Below are 21,946 nucleotides of genomic sequence, written 5' to 3'. Positions count from 1 at the left end.
ATAATGTCCATCTTACCCTTCTGCTCCAGGGAGAGGGATACTAAAGTCTGATGTTCAAAGGCTTCTCCTCTCAGTTCTACTTTTGCATATGTGTAGTGTGCATGTACCAGATGTGTACATTCAGTACGCACGTACATAAAGGTTATGCATGCACGTGTGCATTTCTGCAGAGCACAGTGCAGAGAGCGGTCCCCAGTCACACAAGCATCCTCCTGGCAAACACATACTCGGCTACATGTAATATTAACACATCAGCACCTCCGGTGACAGTTTCTCTCCCAGAAGTAGCTCTAGAGAATATAGCGACAGAAACATTATTTGCCGACTCAAGGGCTCCACCAGGAGGAAAACCAGCCCCATAACCATCCCCTCGGAAGGGCTAGAAGGAAGGTGCTCCTCTGGCAGGCTGGGTCACTACAGGCAGGGAGGCCAGAGTTGCTGTTAACAACGTTCAAAGCCAAGGACAAGAAATGTGGCAGGATTGGATTACCGCAGTGTCAGCCGGGCGGGGGCTGGCCGCAGCTCCTGGTGTGCTGCCACGCATGCAGCATCCTCACCTCCTGCAAAAATCTTACCAGTCCAGCAACGTCGCCTTCAGGCTGTCAAGAGATAGTAAGAGCTTGCTAATTGCCCTGTCTTCACCTCACTCTTTTCTTTCCCAGCAAGGGCTGGGAATAGTCACTGACCTACTGCACTCCACGGCGGTTTCATGACCAGAGAGCAGGGCTCGGAGCACACTGTTCACTTGTGGCTTTTGCTGATCATATCACGGGTTTTTCTAGGACCCGCGTCTGCTTGAATGAGAAGAACAGCAGGACCTAGAGGCCGTTTTGGATGTTAAAAGGTGGGACTCTACCTATGAGAGCCTCAAAGCCTCTTGCAGCCACCAGCCAGGTTTCTGCTCACCTGACCATTGCAGACACATCCTTCACTGTGAGACAAACCCTTCCAGAAGCACCTTCTCTGACCTGCTGGCTATAATGGGAGTCATGCACCAGCCTGGGACTCCAGCCCAGAGCACACAGATGATCTACTGAAGGGATGCATCACAGCTTCTCTCCTGCACACACTCCCATCAAGCTTTTTTAAGTGTAATGGCCACAGTGTGAGACGCACAGAGCCAGACCCAACTCGTCCACCAGAGCCCTCAGAGGCACATGGTTTCTGCCCAAGACCCAGCACTGGTGGGGGAGGAAGGGGCCTTGTGCCCTTCATGCCTGTCTCAAGGAGGCACAAAGGGGCAGCAGGGAGAAGACTTCTGACTTGACACCCCTAAGGGCACAGATGCCATCAGGTGTGAACCTCTGCCAGCTCAGACCCAGCTGCCGGTGCTCGGCTGCAAGCAGGCCTGGCTGGCCGCAGCTCAGGGGGCTGAACCCCACGCTCCTGTGCCCACGCAGCCAGGGCACCCGACCCGAGGGCGCAGTGTCCTTGATGTATCAGATACCACCCACCAGAATTATGTTTCTGGACTGTTTCACCTTTGAATCTAAGGGACTCCCCGAAGATTTCCCCTTGAGCCAGAAAATTCCAGAAAAAAGATATTGTTTGCTCCCTAGACTGCAAACCCCATTTCCAGGAACAAGAAACAGCAAGTCAAGAGCTCAGAAAGCACAAGACAGTGTATGGAGCACTTGTAACTTTCTCCCACAACCTTTTCTCCCACAACCCAAAAGCTCTGAACACCAACTTATTTTGGCACAGTCCAAGTCTATCATTTTGGATTTCACAAGAAAGCATGTAACCAGCAAACAAAGTCATGCTCCTCTCCACGTTCAATTTTTATTGAAACTACACATGTCTTTTACACACAAATGGAGTGGGAGCTGTTGTACCAGACTTTGGTATTTCATATACATTTACAGAACCTGAGCACATAGCATTTTCATATTTGAATATTCTGTATACTCTCATCTTACCTCACAACACTCAAAACAAATGTTTTTTAGGACTTTTAGTGACATAAAAATAGGTTCCATTCCTCCAACAACAGACCCATTTACAGTATTTTCTCTTTCTCCCCCATCAACACAGTATTTCCAAAAGGCACTGGATTTTATCTTCCAGTCCATACTTCTCTTGCAGTTGCAGAAAATTAGTGAGGGACATCAGTTCCAGCTTTTCTCACTATTCTCCAGGTCCCCCTCTGCCCTCTGCAAGTGCCTTATGTCAAATGATGCAGACTCTTCTCTAGGGAAAAATAATTCATCCCATTTCCATGCTCATTACATACTCCTGATCTTTTACTGAAACCGAACAAAGAGAGTCAGTTTTGCTGCTTATTTTTACACCAGGGAGTTATTTTTACAACAGTTCACTAGGAACTACACTAAGGCAGCGGACCTATTTCACAGAACTCAGGCACCCAGGGTTAAGGCTGATCTGGGCTAGCCAGGAAATAACACTTATACCACCCCATCACCAATAACCCCAGGGCTGTCAGCTCATCTCATGCCACGCATATCAAAAGCAGCACAAGATATCTGCAACAATAAGAAAGACTTATATAAGCTCTTAAACAAATCTCTGAACATTATGAAAAATGCTTGGGTTTAGTAAAGCAGAATCCTTTGCCTAGCTCATGTACATTCACTTCACCTTTGAAAAAAATGAGCACATCTATTTGCAAATAATCCACCTATGACTGAATAGTATCCCTTCCATTCCAAGTACCACCACAGTATGTTAACTATTCTTCAATCGCTCCATTCTCTGCATCTGACATCAAGAAATTAAAAAAAGTTTTCAGGCACACACCGGAACAGACCAAAAACCAAACAGCAGTCCTTTGTAAGTGCTGCTAATCCATACTACTTCAAGATTTGGTTTTGAACAGTTTAATACCTTCCTCCAGCAGCTCTTCTGTGACAACAGTTTCAATGCTTCACATTAAACACACAACTTGAAGTACCTTCATACATCATTGGTGCTTCCTTACAGCCCAAGTAGTATGTTTGTAGCACCTCAAGGGATAACACCTTGGAATGATATGCCTTCTCGCTCCACTAATGCAAAAGTGAAACTGAGAAGGGGAGAATATCAAACCATCCAGCATCACAGAAGGAAGACAGACAACTCCCAGAGCTGGCTGTTCCAGTGTCAGATGCCACTTACAACTCAGTGCAACTACAGACTGCTTAATAAGGCACTTGTTCAGAGAAGCAGGGAAAAACAGGCAGCACAAGCCAAAGAACTACAAGATGTGGTTTTCCTCCACTATTAACAGGCTTGCCTTTTCAAGGACCATTCAGTCAATTGATCTGTTCAATAACAGCTGTAAGACAAAAATCATAAGTATTTGATTTAAACTCCTACCAACAGTCATCAGATTCGCAAACAGAGTAAAAATGTTTTAAGATAGAACCCAGGTTAATGGGGAGATCAAACTGTATCCCCCTGGGTTTAATAAGATTTTATAGTTCATACCTCATTAATGTCTTCCCACATTCAGTTATTACTCTATCTGCAGCAGAACAAAATGGAAGAGCTTTTACTCTAGACAAGTCTATAAACATGAAAACAGAAACCATGAAAATAATTTATAGCAACATATATACACAGAGTGATACCTCATCTGGTTTTCAGATTAAAATACTGTAAAATGAGGTAAAGGCGCAGTTTGCTTTCTTAAAACACTACCAAAATCTTTAAAAAGTAGTAGTACTCAGGTAATTTTTTAAAGACAGCAATCACAGCAGATGAGTCAAGGGAATCTTAAAAAGGTTATCCTTTTGAAAGCTGTAGAAATTTTTTAAAAAGGATCCCTCTTTTTTTTTTTTTTTGAATGACAGAGAAATAGATTTACTTCTCAGACAAGCAACATGAAAACTCAAGAAAAAAATCCCAGCAGACTCCAATTCCAGGAGAGGAAGTGAAGACAACTTCACAGCAGAAAGTGAGATGGGGAGGGGGAGACAGACACCATTCATTTGCCAAGTTATCAAAAATCTGCATCCAAAGTGAAGACATTGTCCATGGTTTCTGCCATAACAGCAAAACGTTGATATTCTGAAACCCGCTTCTCAAAGAAATTTGTTTTTCCTTCCAGAGAAATATTCTCCATGAAATCAAAAGGATTTTCTGCATGAAAGACCTGAGGAAAAGAAACACTATTACCCTGGTGATTCTGATAGGGCAACAATGCTTTAAAAAACCCAACAAACAAAACAGTCAAACCCCTTTCAAGCTAGATCATCTGTAATATGCTGTAGAATCTATGGACACCTATATAAGCAAATTCAGTGCTGTGACTTGCCAGGAGTTTGGTCCATTGTGAAATTCATCCATGCAAGGTGCTTATTATCCTTCGAGGACTGCAGCACTTCAACACAGCATAAATTTCCCATTACAAACCTGCAGAGCAGCTGAAGGGAAACAATGGCCTGAATTGTTGTTGCTCTTCTAAACAGTGAGGCATATATATTAATGCTGTGGTTTCGGCTGTTGCTCACAGAAAGCGCAAGTGCTAAATATGACCTGCTCCCCGGGCACACTGAGAGAGCGCTTTGTGTGACAGCTTTCCTGGGTCTGTCCTGCCAGGCCAGCATTTCAGGCAATTGCATCTCTCACCTTTGAGAACCCGAGCTCCATCAGTAACCGGTCTGCAACAAATTCGATATATTGTTTCATCAAAGTGCAATTCATTCCAATCAGACCTACAGGTAACGCCTCTGTTAGAAACTCCTAGAAGTTAAAATACAGACAATATTCAGGGAAATGAAATTTAAGAGAAAAGGAGAGAAGACATCTGTGTTTCATCGTGTCACAACTTCTGATATTCCAGGCTACCCAGCCAGATGTCTGAATAAATAACTTGCATCACTAAACTCAACAAGTGTCTTCTGTTTTCAGTAGTTGTTTGTATCTTCCTTTATTTTTAGCATATTTTTCTGGAAAAGGCACAGAAATTTTTATTACTGCCCCTCTCACCTGTCTTCACCCCTCCCCACGACCTCATAAGATTGCAAGCTTCAGTGTAAGCTTGAGCTCTAAGTTCAATAAAACCTACAGACCATACTAGTGGGAGCAGGAATACACCCAGAAATCTTCAGTTTTCCTTGGCTTCCAGACATTACAGAATGACAGGTCAGAGAGGATAGTGATATATGTGAGTGCTGAACCCAGTCAAGTACATGTTTAGGCACCGATGCAATACCTGTCAGTGTTGTAAGGCAAAGCTGGGGCATTTGTCATCATCATGGTAGTTAGATGACAACAGAAAAAAAGAGAGTAAACTACAAACACTCAGCAGTGCAGAAACTTGTAGCTGCAGACGGGTAGCACTTCTTGTGAAAGAACCTGACAGCAACCTCAGAAAAAGTCAGAACCCAGCACGGTACACATGACCAGAAGAGACACTGTTTTCTCCTGAGGACAAGTAGGCATACAGCAGGGAGAGACAAAGATCCTGGAAGGACAGAGGTAAACAAACTCTTCTCTAAGAGACAGTTGCAGTTGGACTAGATGATTGTTGTAGGTCCCTTGCAACTGGAACTGTTCTATTTTACACCAAATAAGACAGACTTTCTTTCTTTCTGCCATTAAGGAAGAAACCAGCTGCCAGCTTCAGCTTCTCCCAGTTGCTCAACAACTGAATCAGAAAGCCTCTGACTTATCATCACCATTAGGAAAGAGGGAAAAGATGGTACAATGCATCAGGGATCCAGTCTTGAGCCAAGTATCAAACATAAAATCCCCAAATTTAGAAGTTAATTTGTTTATTTTTGCACATAAGACTAGTCCTGCACTGCCCACAGTGCTGTCACAGACAGGCTTACCTGCTCAATTTCAACAGCATTAACGATGATCTCACAGACCCGCTCTTCTGACGGTCTGTTCACTAAATAATGGAACATTAGACAAGCAAAATCACAGTGTAGACCCTGAAATAACAGAGAGCAATGAAAAAAAAAAAAAAAAGACAGACAGCTCCACATAGTTTGCTCTTATATTGAGGCAGCCTCATTCAGGTTGAAGCTTCCTAGACTCCTGCTTCTTTGACAGTCTTAATGTTACCACTTGTAGTTTACAAGCCAGTTAGTAACATCTGAAATCCAACACATACCACCTATGCCCAAATAATGCTCAGCACACATGTTTCTCAGGTAAATATTTCTGAGAGCTGCTCTACTGTGAGGGATCCTACACAGAGCTCTGCTGGGTCACTGCCTCCAATCAGAAATGCTTCTGCAGAAAGACTCGTATATCAAGTCCTTCTTTGGCATTTCTTCCCTTGCTTCTCCTCACAGTATTTTCAGAAAGGAAGATTCAGAGTCACCAAATCCAAGATTAACAAGTCATCCCTCCATGCAACATGCAGTTACTGCAAGGAATTTGCTACCACAACAGTCATAGGTTTGTAATACTTAAGGCTACTGTGTCCCATCTCAACTCACCTTCACATTTCACCCAGCCATTTTGCACAGAGCCCAGTAAATTGTGTTCATTCCCAAGATTTCCAGAAAAGCCTTCAGCCAGGATAAGACAACATCAGGAGACAAGCAATCCCTCACAGTCTGAGGGGAGTACAAGACAGCTGCTCCAAGAGGTGCCTCAGTTTTTATTTGAGCTTGCCTGGCTACAGCTTGAGCCTCTGGCTTCAGGCATACCCATCACTGTTAGAATAAAGCAGCACTGTGCTACCGTCTCTCCTCTTAACAGCAAGGTGGTGGAGCCTATAAGCACCGTGAGGGCACATACAGAATGAAAATCAGTCAGAAGGATTTGGCAGACTATGGGCTATGAGACAATCCAGTGCTATTGTTAACACAGGTCAAAACAAAACCAAGAAGCGAAAACATTTTTGGAAAGGCTACAAAACCATTGTGCTTCAGGTCATGAAATAGCCCTGAAACAACATCATTTGGGAAATACTCCTCAGCTAGGGAGAGCATTAGCTGCTTGCTGCTGGGCTTCCCGTGGTCTTGTCCAAGGAACATCACCAGCAGGATGCAGGACGTGCCCGGCTTCTCACCTGAACCAGTGTGCTCCACTGACTGGTGCTCCCAGCAGCTTCGCACCTTAAAGAACCAGGGATGCACCAGCTCAAAGAACAGCCTGGAAACAGAGCCTGCAGCTCAAAAAACATACTGAGCATTAACCATTTATCTGTTCAGGTGCATCAGAAAAGAGTTCGTGTAGTTTTCCGTTGTGGATTCTTTTTACTGCCACTGATTTTGTAACAGCATTTCCTGTTTTTTGATGTTTTTGATGCAGGTGCTGTATGCACCAAGCCTTACCCTTCATAACAACTCTGCAGTTGGAATTATGCCAGTGGAGCTCAAGAAAAATTCAGTCTTTTGATGCTTGACTCTGCAGAGAAGTATGGTTACACTGCTGTAGAGGAACTTACATCTCATTCACCTGCAAAAGTAATCCTTCTAACAGACAAACACTTCCTTGCTCAAACGGATCAGTTCATGATGACTCACAGAAACAGAAGACACCAGAAAGGTGAAGGCTGAAGAACTGTTTGGTTTTGCTTACTGATCATATCAATTTCTTCAAAAGTGGCTTTTAAATTAAAGGCATCTAGTAAGATGCCTCCTTTCAAATCAGTTTATCTAATCCATGGAAATTACTTCCATTATGATAAAGCTCTTTATTCTTTTAGATCAACTCTGGTAAGTTCAAACCACTATCATGTTCATACTGCATACAAAACTGGTCTTTCCGCTTTTTCAGTGCTGACAGCGCTGTAAGTTGTGCTGTGCCTTAAAGACAGGCCCCAACTGTAAGTAAGGAAGTGCTGCCAACTGGCAGGCAGTGGTGCAGGAAGCAGTGAAAACAAAGGGCACTTGTCAGCACGTGGCCTGTCACACTCGGTGTGCTGACATGCAGCCCCTCAGACACATCACATCTTAGGCTAAGCAGCACTCCCCTCTAATGCAGACCTGTAGCTGCCCCCTCCTGGGAGATCCCACCACTGCACAGTAATGCAAGAACATGGAAAGGAACAATACCTGCTGCACCTGCAGCAACCTGCCACAGTTGGCCAGGTGACACATGCAGAAGGCCATCTGCAAGCTCTGGGACCCCCAACTAGGGGCAGATGGGGAGTTGTACAAAGAGGCCACTTGAACCTGACTGAAGCAGTTAAGGCAGAGCAAGGCTCAGAGTCACACCCTAACTATGTCCTTGCCCAAGCCAGCCTCCATTGCAGTTGGGGACCATGCAACTCCACACCAGTCCTCGGGCAGCCAGGCCTTCGCCTCCCTTCATGGCACATGAAAACAAATATCCTCTTCAATCCAAAAAGTCCACCTTTTTGATCGTATTATGCATTGGGGTATCACTAATATGTATGTTTACTTCAAGAACAGGTATTTCTGCTGAGTGACACAGCAGCACTTAGCCTTAAGTTCATTAGTAACTTAGAGCTAGAAGTCTCCTTCTTTCCCCTTTTTACAAGTAGCCTGCTCCTTTGAAGGACTCCAATCTTCCTACATATCAGCAGTTACAGCTCCTCCATCAGGCTGTAGAAACAGGCTGATGGGCACTGTTGGGCACTGTTCTGGGGAAAGGAAGTCTCTTCTCTGTGCTGCCTAGGGGGTGATGTTAAAGCAGACACAGAAGGGTTACTGCAGGAGAAGCTCTAGGGAGCGTGGCCTGCAGTTACCTGGCAGGTAACCAGGACCTCTGTCCTACCAGGACAGTGCACCTTCCCTGGAAAACCCTGTTGCAGACACTGGCTAGCAGAGAACCTACTCAGGCTTCTACCACCTCCTTGGCCTCCATCAGTGTCAACATTGAAAAGGCTCCGTCGTACCCAGAAATACATCCTCTACTCGCTGCTGGATTCTCTTTTTCACTGGTTTCTACCCAAACACTCCTTTCTGCTCTCTTCATCTCCCCTCCAACCCTCCCTTACACCAGAGGCGGGCCACTGTGACAAGGCTATGGGATCTTTACTAATATAATTCTGCCCTTCCCCGGGAAACTCACTTTCCTTCCCAGACAGCATGCAGGGCGTGACACATTACCTCATCTCTGCTAATAAGTTCATTGGAGAAAGTCAGTCCAGGCATCAGGCCCCTCTTCTTCAGCCAAAATATAGCAGCAAAGGAACCCGAAAAGAAGATGCCTTCAACTGCAGCAAAGGCAACCACTCTCTCACCTGTTTAACAGAACACATTTTCAGTTAGACACAAAACAGTGTATTGCTCGTCAGCAAGATGCAACACTTGCCTCAGACAGACCAATGCTGGAGAGCAGCGATCCCCTTCGCAGCAGCAGGTGCTGTACCTGACCACATCTTTCAGCAGATCCCAAGGTCTGCACACACAACAGCAATTAACCACAGGCAATCCCAGCAGAACTGAAGAACCAGGGCACCCACTGAAACTGCCACAGGTCAGAAGGGAAAGAACATCATTGTCCAAAGTGGCCAAGACATTAGTACTCCTTTATCTCTTTCTCCTAAGAGGCAGGAAAATGGCTGTGTAACTAACAGACAAAACTGAGAGAAGAGTCAATCTCCTATAAATAAAACAAAAAACCCTACACCTCAATTTCTGCTTGTTGAGAATCTACATAAAACCATATTCTTAGAAGAGTAGGAGAACACAGAACACAATTCATCAAGACAGAAATAACTATTTATGTGATCCCACCTTTTACTCAAGGAAAGCACAGCATTATTGGTCCCAATTCTCCCTGTTCCCTACAGAAATGTATTTCTTCAGACTACAAGACCATCTGACTGCTTGGTGAAGACACATCATTCCATGTACTCTATTTTAAACAGCCTCACAAGATCCTTGAGTATATTCTAAGATGAAGAGCTTTTTCATTAAGTGCTGGTGCCTTCTCCCAGTGAGAAGTGCATAGAATTTTTGTTTAAAAAATAACACCAAAACAGTCCCACTTCCTCTACGAGGTGCAAATGCCATCTGCTGGCTCATCTGAAGAAATTCAAGTCAGGAAAAAAGCATGAAGAGCAACACGAACTTACAAGTATCACAGAAGTTACTAAGGAAAGAATTTGTCTGGCAACACAAAGATCTCCTAGGTTACCACTAGAGAGGAGTGGAGGAAGGCTGCTCATACGGTATAGGTTTAATGAAGACAAGACTGAATATTGATATGGTTTTTACCATGTTCCACCTGACTAGCTACATACATTCTCACCAGAAGTTACTTCTGGTTCTTTAAAACCAGAGACCCACAAGACACTACAACGTCTGTGGAGAACTCAATTTCACGTTTCAGGGATGCAGCTCACTCCCAGAGGATTAATTTGTAACATATGCAACAGAAACAATTTTTTAAGAAGGTACACACCAAAAGTGGATTCTCTGTCATCAATCCACTTCAGAGCCCAGTCTGCTTTCTTCTTGACACAAGGCATTGTTTCAATAGCATTAAATAAGAAATCCCTACAGAAGAAAACAAAAAGAAAACATCAAAGTAAGAAGTAATTTATGTAGATCTGCCCTGGTTATCCCTACTGGCTCCAGCAGAGGAACCCATTACGCTAGGCTCTGAACTAACCCAAGTAAGAGACCATTCCTAACCCAAAGGGCTGATGATCTCTGATAACAAGGGCACAGGGAGGCAGATGTGCAAAAAGTGACGAACTCAAGCTCTCAGAGGAGGTGAGCTGCAGAGATGGTAAGCAAACTCAAACATCCCATCCCAGGAGTGCCCACTTGCGGGAGAGCTGAGCACGCACACAATCAATGTGATCAAGTAATGCCTGTTTATTACAACTAAGAAAGCCCTTTTATAGTGTTCTCCTGCACACATGAGTAACATGCAGTACAAGTCCTCAAGACTGGACAGTTAACTTAGCCCGCTCTTTAAACCTTCTTATGATTGGATAAAAAGTGCCCCATCAGCCTTGCCAGGCTTCCTGCCTTGTGTAACTTCCTCTTCCGTCCCAACCCCTTCCGGGGGTTGTTTGTCTCCTCGAGTTTCTCCCCCCTCATTCAGGGTCACATCCTTATCACATTCTTGCACGGCTGAGGCTCTTATCCATCTTGCTCTCATGCAGGATTGCTCACATGGCCATTCTCTCGCAGAAAGCTCTCTAGAATCCCAACACCCACCCACCAGATCACACTGCCTCTCAGACTTAAAGCCACTTCCTACCCTCAGAGCTAAACTGTGTCTTGCCCAACTCCACAAAAGGAACTGGACAATTCCCACGAGCACAGGCTCTGTTCCCATGCTAAACACCTGAAAGGAAATCTTGTAGTCCTCCCACGGTCCCCACACAGGATGCCACCACGGGAAATCAAGCTCTGCCTGACCATCACCATGGTGGTCTCTCTAAGGGAAAGTATTTCTTTTGAAATGTATTACCATTTGGACTAGGAAGTTCTCTAGACAACAGAGGTGATGGGGCTCTCCAAAGAACCCAATACTTCAAAAATAAGCAGTTCAAGTTGCATGAGAAAGCACTGACAACAAAAAAGCTGGCAGAATGCAATACGCTGACTAGTGTATGTTGGATCACAAGCACTCCATTTTCCGAGGCAGATCCTTTGCTGATGTGAGACCAAGCGCCTCAAGACGCACAATACAATAACCACAAGGAGCTTGTCTGACCTTTAACAACATTTCACATAGTCCACACTTCCCGCAATCAAAGATTTACACAAATATTAACTAACCTTCTGACATTCTCACATAAGTCTGTTGGTCAGTAATCTTCTGTCCATTTTAGGGGTCAGGCATGCAGGCCTTGAACACTTTAAGGGGCTGTCTCCAGCTCCCCAAGTATGAAACAGAAGACAGCTGCTGCTGTTGCTGCCCAACAACAGTGCCACTGGACTAGGTGACAGATTGTCCATGGGTCTGTAACACATCCAGAGGTTTACCTTTTCTCAGGATCTTTGATGTAAGTGTCTATGAGCAAGCTGTACATCTCTGAGTGAATGTTCTCAATAAGAATCTGAAAGCCATAGAAACAACGAGCTTCTGGGATCTGCACCTCCTGACTAAAACGCGCCACCTACCAAAACCAGAAAGCACAGCAATAAGTACAGTAAAACCAGTCCCACATGACAGTACTCTAAGCTTAACAGGAGAGACAATAGATCTCTACCACAGACGGGAGCAGTTCAACCCTACTTTATTCACAAATACATCAATAGGATCAGTATGGTGTGGAAGAAAATAAAGCAAACTAGCTAGAAGTAAATACGTCTGAGGTGCATATTGGGTAGAGCTGCAGTTAAGCATGAGAGCACATGTACACAGGAGGAGAATAGCAAAATACTGCAATAGTAAACACAGCCGCAGACTTTTTGTTCATCAAACAGTATAAAACATGTTCATGCAATATATGCACATACACTCTGATACACTCTACATGTTACGGATATTCAAGATCTAAACTTGGCATTTGCAGTGAGATACCACTGATAACCTGTGGTGAGACATTCTGCAGCCCAGAACTGATTGCAGCAGAACTTCCCCACCTTTTTAGCAGCACCCATCTGTAGCCCTAAAAGATTCTAAGACGCCATTCAGTGAAAGCAAACTGGATAACACAGAGCATGGCACAGCACAATCCCTCCCTACTTCTCATCCAACAGAAGTATGGAAAGAAGCGTGGGGTTCTATTAATTCCATGAGAAATGTGATCAACACAGCCTGGCAGAAGGCTGAGCTTAAAAACTGTGTCTGTGATTTGGAGTCTTGCTGACCCAGTTTCAAACTCAGACACTAGCCTCAGCAGAACAAGCTGCTTATTTCCCTTGGCAAAGATGAGATGATGGAAAGAAAAAAACGTACACATTTAATAAACTTATGCATTAATGTGAAAAAAAAACAAAACCAAAAAGCCAATAAAATTAGTAAGTATTCAAGCCCTCTGTAAAGTTTTCTCACCAGGTTTTCATTTACAATTCCATCACTGGCTGCAAAAAACGCCAAAATATGAGAGATAAAGTATTTTTCATCTGCTTTCAGCTTGTTCCAATGAGGAAGGTCCTTTGACAAATCAACCTAATGAAAAGAAAAAAGAAAAACGTTATAGCCCTTTATGAGTTTGTCAGTCTGTAAGAACAGAAGCAACCCAGTCAAATGACTGAGGCAGAGTTTTGGCATTTGCTCTCAAATCTTTACATGTAGAGAATTTAAATACATGTGACTGTAAAAAACGACACACTGCAGTACTGCTGTCTCCCTCTGCAACAGTAACATCACGTCTGCTTCGCAGTTTACACTTTTGTAATCTGAAATAAAAATCAGTGTCTACTGAATTATAAATAAATCAGATTTTGAAGAGTATTAGTATCTTCTTATCATGAGTATGAACATGCACCAACAAGCAGAGCTCAGTCTGAGACACTTGAACTCTAGTTGAAATAAATGCTGATACTCCAAGAAACCTATATCCAGGTGTGCTGAAAGATGGACTGAGGGGACTTTTGTCTCTGGCAGGTGTTCAGCCTCCATCCCACCACAGAATAGCACAGGGCAAATGCTGTGTAGCTGCTCTCATCTACAAGACTGAACTCTAGCCACGGCAGAAAACCACAACTTCCTTTGCATAGTCCTTTTCTGTTTGTTTGTTTGTTGGGAGAGATTTCTGAACCACAACAGCAGTTAAGTAGGGCCAGATGTGAAAAATACAGAGGTTTAAAAACTTGTATACATGTGTGTATAAACATGTACGCATATAGGTGTGTATATAAACACATACACACACAAACCTCTTTTACAGTTAACTTTCCAGTTCATTTGGAAATGCACCCACAGATGGTAGGACAGTGTAAGAAGGAAGCAATAATATGGTAAAAGAGCAATGCTGATCAGGCAGGTGTTTAATTGCCTTTTCTTTAACAGCTTAAATCAACTTCCACTGTAGCAGAGCAGTAAGCCTCCCAGGCAGGCAACAGAACAGCACTTCTACAGACAGCTGCTCCCCACCATCCCAGGATGCTTTCTGGCCTATTTAGAGCCTGCCAGTGCTTTCAGTTCACTCCTCTGCAATTGTAGATCACTGTTCACAAACAAGGAAAGGCCACAGAAGCTTCAGTTTGGAACAAACAGCTCAGTTGGCAGGTAATCTCTCCAGGTCAGTGCAGTGTTCAGAAGCCTCCACTGCTTCAAGCATAGCAAGCTGAGGTCTGCTCAGGTCTGTGTAACCAGCAACCTCAGGGAAGAACTTACAGCTTGCATTATAACATAGGCCAAGCATCTAATCAGGGCAATTAGGAGTTGATTAGAAACATTTTTAGCAAGCATCCCTGATTATCACAATCCTTCTGGAAAACAGGTGCCTAACATTAGAGAACAGCATTCACATGAAATTATCCAGAACATCTTACACAGGCAAGGAGTTAGTTGCAGGTACAGAGACCACAGCAGCGTAGGAGCTATGTGACCCCAAATCAGAGCTATCTGACTTAGGCTCCCTCTATAACCAGAGAAGCAGCCCAGGATACAATTCCATGTTATCCTAAACCAAACACCTAAACCAGCTCTGCTGAATTTCTCCCAAGCAGCTTGCATTCCACTGTCCATGAAGGAAGCCCTGTTCTGGTGCAGGCATGTCACATTTGATGCAGTTAGCTCCAACCCTCACAACAGAGAAGCCCACAGCAGAGCTAGGAAGGAAGCACCAGGACCTCACTCTGAGTGCCTCGTGCCAACCCATTGGCCCCTGGGCTCACCTCTTCTGCTGTCCAAAAGGAGGCCTGAGCCTGTTTATACATTTTCCATATGTCTGGATACTGGATGGGGAAGATGACGAAGCGGCGGGGATTTTTTCTGAGAAGAGGCTCCTCATCAGGATCCAAGCCATTTTCAGCAGCAGTTGGAGAGGAGCTCTGAAGATAAAGCACAGTTCTTGTTAAAGTTGCTGTTACATACTCCTCCTCTTCCCCATATCCCAAAGATGTGTTTCAAAAGCCACCCATGTCACACAGACACTCACCTGCCCCTCTCGGGTGGATGCACTGCCCATCCCTGGGGTACCTGTCCCCTCACCCTCCATCTGTGCTCCCGCTGCCGCAGCAGCAGCGCTGTCTGTCTGCCCGGCTCCACTGGCACCTCACACCAACAGCCCTCCCAGGTGCACTGGTGTCAGGAAGCGCCTGACGCTGGTGTGCCAAAGAGAAAGCCCTTCTGCAGTGCGAGGAGAAAATCTGCCCCTGGAGACAACATCAGCCGCTGTGGTACTGCACATGGGGAGATATGTGTGAGAGATGCACACTGCCGCCAGCCTGCATCCAGCACAGCTCTGCAAGGCTCACCGCCCCGGTCACCTCCAATCATTCACTTTACACTGAACCACTGGGGCCTGGATGGACTTTCTTAAAAATGCCACAAGATCACAGCAACTAATCCTGTTTGGTGGAGGAACAGCCCTGTGCCACAGCAAGTCTCTTCATGGAGGCTCATGTACGCAATCCTGCAGGGAGCAGAAGGGAGCCTGCACACCAGCCCGAGTCTGGAGGCTGCTCTGGGGATGTCTCTCAAGTGCTGATACAAAGCTACATGCCTCTCTTTCCAACAGCAGGAAAAACCTTGCCCGGAGTCACCCATCCCCACCCTGCTCCCTCTGTGCAGGCTCACAGAGAATGCCTGTGCACAGCTTTTCCACAGAGAGCTACCAGCCTGGCAGCGGTGGGTACAGCTGACGTTTAGGAGACAGACCAGTGAAGCTGCACGGAGAGGGCACTCCGTGAGCAGGGCCTTCACCTTGCCTCTATCTGGGGACATCTGCTCCTGGGATCAACAGCAGACAGCATCCCTGCCAGGCACATCACCAAGCACCTACTGAAGACAACCACTGCGAAGAGCTGTCAGGACAGCATGCTGCAACCTCTCCAGAAGGGCTAGTGACTCACACTGATCAATGTTTAGTCAGCAGGATGTCTTTCTGGGTTGGTTCTGAGATCCCACTGACACTGAGGATAATTAACCACAGGCAGCATACAAGGCATTATATACAATACAGCAGGAAAGGGGAGCTAAAGTTTTTAAATACCATTGCTTCTACCCTCCTAGGAGGTGCCAAAGTTCTTTCCTTACCCAGTCTGCTTGTAACCACTGACATAAAAAAAAGTAATCCTTTACTTCAATTTGGAAAACACCATCAAACAAATAATCCTACTCACATTTAAAAAACAAACAAAAAACAAACACGTGCACACTGCATAGCTGGCATACATACCACAGATTCACAAAGAAAACACATTAGGAAGCACATTCTGGGTTAAAATTTTACCACTTTATTACATTTTTAAATATTACTCAATTACACAAGACAAATTTCCCAGCATCATCTTGCAGAGTCTCTGCTGAAGGCCACAAGAGTGCAAGACCTTTCATATTTCCCAGGACGTAGAGATGGTTGCAGTAACTCACTGGAAGTGCCACAGGGCAAAATTTGGGCCCAGAGGGGACAGCGCCCTGTCTTAGCACACACCTCAGGGCCTGCCATGCAGCTAGCATCTCCATCTGGTTCTGCACCAGCCATCATCCTTGAAAAAGAAAACACTGCAAAAGTCTTCCTTGTTAGCCCAGCATTTTCCTGAGCCTTCTATATCACCTGGGGACAATTCTCAAGTATATATTTTAGCCTAACGCGGTGAACTAGCAGTTACTAACCTCGGCTTTGATGTTTCTGAGCCATTCAAAAGCCAGCATGCAGGGCCTGTAATGCAGGGAGATACTTGAAAAATTCTTCTAGTGTACAGGTGGAACACAGGAAGAACAAAGTTCTGCTATGGCAGGAAAACTGGAGATCAACACTGAGACAAGGAGGAGCACTTGTCATTTTTCCAGCCTTTAACCACTGCTGTGCTGCAGGCCACAGAGAGAGGGGTCAACACACCAGAAATACTGTCACTGCACAGTGAGACAGAAAGGCAAGAGAAGAAGAAAAGTCTCATGACTCTGGAGAGTGCTGATGGCAGGGAAAGCAGAGATGGCTTCCAGGTGCCAAAGACTGAGAGTGATGGCATGACCCTGAGAAGGATCACCACACAGAACTGGAAAATGGTCAAGTTTTTAAGAAAATAAATGAAGTATTTTAAGTTTAAAAAGCAGAAGGGTCAGCCCACAGACTACATGTCCTGGTTCAGCTAGGATAGGGTTAAGTTTCCCCAGCAGGGGAAAGGGATCTCCAGCGGGGTTATTCATACCATGCTGATGTCAGGTCCAGTGGCAGCGCGGGAAGCTTTTCTCTGTGGCTTTGGTCGTGGGCAGCACGCGGCGGGCTGTCTGTATCCATCGTGGTATCTCTCTGTATATCTTTTGTCTTGTTTACTGTTATTACTGTTTGTTGTTGTTCAGATTGTTTATTACACTGTTGCATTAAATTTCTTCTTATTTTAACCCAGGGTTTGTGCCCTGCTTGTGTCCGAGGGTGGAGGAGGGACAACGGCAATGTGGTCTCCGGTCCCGGCAGGGCTTAAAACTATCACACTACACCATACCGGAACCTCCCCCTCAACCTACCTCCCACTTCCCCTAACCCCTTCTGGGGTGGAGAGGAGTTTCACAAGCAGGCTCCATTTTCAAACTGGCAGGCAGCTGCTGGCTATGAGACAATCCTGCCTCTCTCCATTTTGGTTTCCATTCCTCCTAGCCAAACTTTTATCAGAGCACTACTCGTTACCTAACTTGTTTGCTAACGCAATACATGTCTTGGTACAACTCAGCTGAAAATTCATGCAAGATCCTTCTCTCATTCAGTTATGGATGCACAGCACACTCTGATCACTGCCAGGGCTTCAGAGCAACCACCACCTTGCGCTGAAGGAGAACAACGTGTTCCCAGACCTCCCTTCCTGGCCCCAGGAAGCACTGGCAGAGATATGGGGACCTGGAGAATGTAACATGTTACTAGGCCGATACACCTTCTGCTGTCAGTCTGCACCCTGGATCCTTTCCTTAATCCTATGACGGTGCATAGAACAGTCCACGCTCACTGCAGTAATGAAGAGCATCCATTTATAATGCGAACATGCTACTTCCTGTTCAGACAACACAAGCCAAACGCATAAAAGAGCTGAAGCTAGTGGGAACAGCCCAACACCTGTTCAAGCAGAGTCAGCCAGAGGAGAATGCCCAGAATCATGTCTTGCCGAGGTTTCAGTATCCCCAAGGATGGAGACTACACAACCTCTATGAGCAATCTGTGTCAGCATTTAACCACCTTCACAATAAACAAGTTCTATTTTCTTACAAGCAAATAGAACCTGCTGTGTCTCCATGTGTGCCCACTGCCACTGGTCCCATCACGTGGCACCACTGAGAAGGGCCTGGCTCCATCTCCTTTATTCCCTCCGTCAAGTATTTACCCACACTGATGAGATCCCCCGGAGCCTCCTTTCCTCCCAGCTGAACTGTGCCAGCACTCGCGGCCTCTCTTCGTATAACAGATGCTCCAGTCTCGTAATCATCAGGCCTTTGCTAGACACACTCCAGTACATCATATCCCAGTTATTCTGCAACTGCTGGAGAGAAACTCTTCTGATGATGACAATAAACCCAATGGACAACAAACAGTGCCTAGTGCTACCAAAGCTCTCTCCATTCATTTCAAGTTCAGCAAACTAGGAAACAACATATATACACACATACGACCACCACCCCACAGCAAAGACTGTTAGTTACATGTGTAAGTGTGTCAGTTACATGCCCTGTATCACTTGTAGCCAGGAAAAAGGCAAAAGGCGCTGGCAGAACCCACACTGTGATGTGGCACATACCACATCATGGTATGTGACCATGAGCCCTTCTGCATCTCCATAAGAGGCTTCACGGGCATCCCACGAGCTTCCAGAGGCTCCAGGCCAGCGCAGGCCATGCGAGTGGTGACTGGGAAGATCACCTGCACTCCCGGGAGAGACGGCTCCTACCGCACCGTGGCTGAGGAGCACAACGCCCGCTGGTTCTGCATGCCTAAGGGGATGCACAGCACTACCGCCTGCCCTCCTTGTGGGTACAGCATGCCATAGTTCACAGAGGGAAACATTAAGGCAATTTTTTAGGCTTGTATTTAAGGCCTCGGTTTTTGGAAACTTGAGTACTGCCAGGATGCAAAGGTTTGGGAAGACCATGTGGGTTTCTCTGGGTAATGATCCTTTACACTCACACGCCTCAGCCTGGCTCCGCAGGGTCACACCGGGGAGCACCCAGAATGGAGCTCTGACACCTCCCGGGGTCAGACCCTCCTGGCCCACGGGGGCTGGGAAGGGAGGGCCACCCTGCCTGCCTCGGCGGCAGCTCGGGGCAGAGGGGACGAGCTCTGCCTTCCCGGCCCAGGCGGGCACAGCTCCGCACGCCCAGAGCCCCACGGGCCCGGCGCTGCCCAGGCCCTGCACCAGGCGACCCGAGGCCTCCCAGGCCCGGCCGAGACCGGCTCCCGAGTCCCGGCTGGCTGTATTTTTTCATCGCAGGTGTATTTTCAGGGCTCCCCGCGGTCACGGTGACCGAAGGGTACGACCCGCCCGAGCGGGACAAGGACACGAGCGCGGGCCCGTGCCCTGGCCAGGGTTATCCAACGCGCCCCCACCGGCGGTGTCAGCGGACCCCCAGGGCGGGTGGGGGTGAGGCCATCGCCTCCGCGCCAGCCCCGCACTCGCCGGGGGAGGCCTCGAGAAGCAGCAGCAGCGGCGGCCAGGCACCCCGGCGGTACAGGAGGCCGCGGCGCCCGGCTGGAGCCCGGCCGGAGCCCGCGGCTCGAGCAGGGCCTCGGCCGGGCAGGCGCCCGCAAGACCGGGGATGCCACAGCGGCGGGCAGGGCTGCGCTGCCGCCGTCCGCGCTGCCTCCCCGAGACGCCCACGGCACCGCTCCCCAGCGGCGAGCGGGTCCCCCCACGCCGGGCGGCGGCGGCTGCGTGCCCGGGACACCCGCCGCGGGGCCCCACCGCCCCGGCCTTACCCGGTCCGGCCCCGCCGCTTCCTGTAGGGCCGTTCGCCCCCGCCGCTCGCCCATGGCCGGCGGCGACTGGGCCGCGAGAAGGCGGAGACAGCTGCAAGGGGCACGGCCAGGGCCGCGGCCGCTCCTCCTCCCCGGGGCGGGCGGACGGCGGAGGCCCCGGGCCCCGCCGCAGCGGCTGGGCGCGGCCTGAGAGCGGCACGTCCGGCCCCTGCCCCGAGCACAGCGAGGCGGCCGCTGAGCGGGAGCCGCCCCCGTGCCCTTGGGCCCGGGTCGGCGGAGGGCTCGGACCGCACCGCAATCCAGCCCGGAGCCGGCCCTGGGCTCGGGGGCAGCCAGCGCACGCAGGTCTGTAGCTGCTGGCCCTGGGCTGCAGGCCGCCACCGACGGTCTGTCTTCGTAAGGAAAAACCCAAACCCGCCACCAACAAAAGGAACAACCACCCAAAATTAGGAGAAAAGCCCAGGCAGCCTCTGAAAGACAGTAATGGAAGATAGAGGAGTTTACAGCAAAGCAGTAAATACTTACTGAAGAATGTGTGGAGCTGAAGAGAGAAGTGGTAGCTGTCAGACAGCCTGAAGTGCCTATTGCAGGGTACAGGTGGGCACTAGAAGTGTGCAAGAAAGAGCAAGCTCTGTAAGAAAAAAATTCTTTTTTTTAGATCCATCCTGAGCTAATAACAGACCTCAGAACACAGTCGAGTAATGCATAACAGAGACACAGACGTGTAGTTCCTGGAAGTGCTTGCAGGGGCCTGTGAGTGCAAACACCAGGAGTGACAGTACTCCTGACATTTACGTCTGTCACTCCTTCCAAGCAGTGAGATTTCTTCCAGAGCTGAGAACCGTCAGAGTTCAGTGGTTTCCTCTTCCTTCCTCATCCCAAAGCAGGCCAGGCCCTCGGGCCACCTTCCTGTAGACGTGGGTCATTTACCAAAACAATCAAATAGTCCGTAGGAAAAAGAAAAGTCCCACCCACTGGGTATGGCCTGGTTTGTCATGAAGACCTGAAAACAAAGACACAAATCTGAAAGTAAACACCAGTGAGTGAGAAACTAAAAGTTTATGTGCACCCAGGCAGTTAGGCAGCACACAAGCAGGACTAAGCCACTCTTCAGAGGCCAAGACAAATGCCCCAGAGCCCAGGGTGGACCCTTCAGGAGGAGGAGGACCTGGAAGCCGGGTGTTCCCCAAGGGAGACAAGTCTGTAGACACTGTGCACCACCCCTGCGATCACTGCCCAGTGATCAGTCCAAGTGCTGGCCAGACATCCCTAAGCACCCCACAGCCACGGAAGGTACATAATGGATAGGTAGGGACTTTAAGGGATTCTGGTATCCTTTTCCAGAAGGGTAACCTCCAGTGGTGTTAGTTCTCTGTCATTAAGAATTCCCTATTTTTTTTAAAGTCACCTGGCCACCACAGAGTGACTGAGACCTGCCCTCTTCTCTGTTTCCCACGCGTGGGAAGTGGAAGCCAGGCCAGCTGGGCTCTTCCGGAGAGTATCTGCCTCCTGCAGCTTTTTTTACACCTTGTGAGAGGAGCTCAAACCTCACTGGGGCAGGGGGTGAGATAGGTTCAGTGGCAAGATCTGTGTAGCAGAGGCAACCATGATGGTCCTAAGCATGAGAGCAGCTTCGGCTTTCTTCCAGTGAGATTTCTGAGGAGCCGAAGCACATGCCTAAGCAGCAAGTTCCTAACAGCATAGCAGAAACACACAAACAGTAAATGAGAAAAGATGGTTTTCCACTAACAACACCTGTGGTTACCAGCCTTCAAGTGTTATTACAAGTTGCTTAATATTCACATCCAACAGCTCCACTCACTGACATACCAAATACCAGGGATTCCACTATTTTGTCCAGAGCAAATGATTAGAATAACACTGAGCGATGTAGAGCAAACTCAGTTGACCCATTGGTGTGTGTAATGTAGAGCATGCTGAGGGAGACATGAGTTTCTGGGCCAAAAACTCAAGCACACTAATCATATTAAAGAACACTGACCCATCAGTCATCTTAGCCCCTGAACCTAATTATCCTGGCTGCTGTTTCAAAATTCCCAAATAATAGATTGTCCCAATGAATATTTGACAAAG

At 47.3% G+C, this 21,946-nt stretch overlaps 1 protein-coding gene across 6 annotated transcripts; it reads right to left on the bottom strand.

Moving 5' to 3' along the window:
- Positions 1–1,763: 1,763 nt before the first annotated feature.
- On the bottom strand, positions 1,764–19,998 carry RRM2B (ribonucleotide reductase regulatory TP53 inducible subunit M2B). 6 transcript variants are annotated; one of them, XM_074898621.1, is made up of 11 exons: positions 18,267–18,350; positions 17,106–17,893; positions 16,570–16,615; positions 14,628–14,783; positions 12,838–12,954; positions 11,823–11,956; positions 10,282–10,376; positions 8,982–9,115; positions 5,778–5,882; positions 4,570–4,683; positions 1,764–4,093 (listed from the first exon to the last, which is right to left on the bottom strand). In XM_074898621.1, the coding sequence occupies exons 2-11, from the start codon at positions 17,276–17,278 to the stop codon at positions 3,941–3,943; spliced, it is 1,227 nt and encodes a 408-aa protein (XP_074754722.1). In that variant the 5' UTR covers positions 17,279–17,893; positions 18,267–18,350; the 3' UTR covers positions 1,764–3,940. The 6 variants fall into 6 exon arrangements, with proteins under 6 accessions (XP_074754722.1, XP_074754723.1, XP_074754724.1 ...); XM_074898622.1 differs by lacking the exons at positions 16,570–16,615; positions 17,106–17,893 and adding an exon at positions 19,853–19,998 and having other exon boundaries at positions 18,267–18,422; XM_074898623.1 differs by lacking the exons at positions 16,570–16,615; positions 17,106–17,893 and adding an exon at positions 19,853–19,998 and having other exon boundaries at positions 18,267–18,419.
- Between the last annotated feature and the right edge of the window lie 1,948 nt (positions 19,999–21,946).

Source organism: Athene noctua, chromosome 2 (genome assembly GCF_965140245.1).
Source record: "Athene noctua chromosome 2, bAthNoc1.hap1.1, whole genome shotgun sequence".
NCBI classification, from domain to species: domain Eukaryota; kingdom Metazoa; phylum Chordata; class Aves; order Strigiformes; family Strigidae; genus Athene; species Athene noctua.
This window is presented reverse-complemented; position numbering and strand designations above follow the sequence as displayed.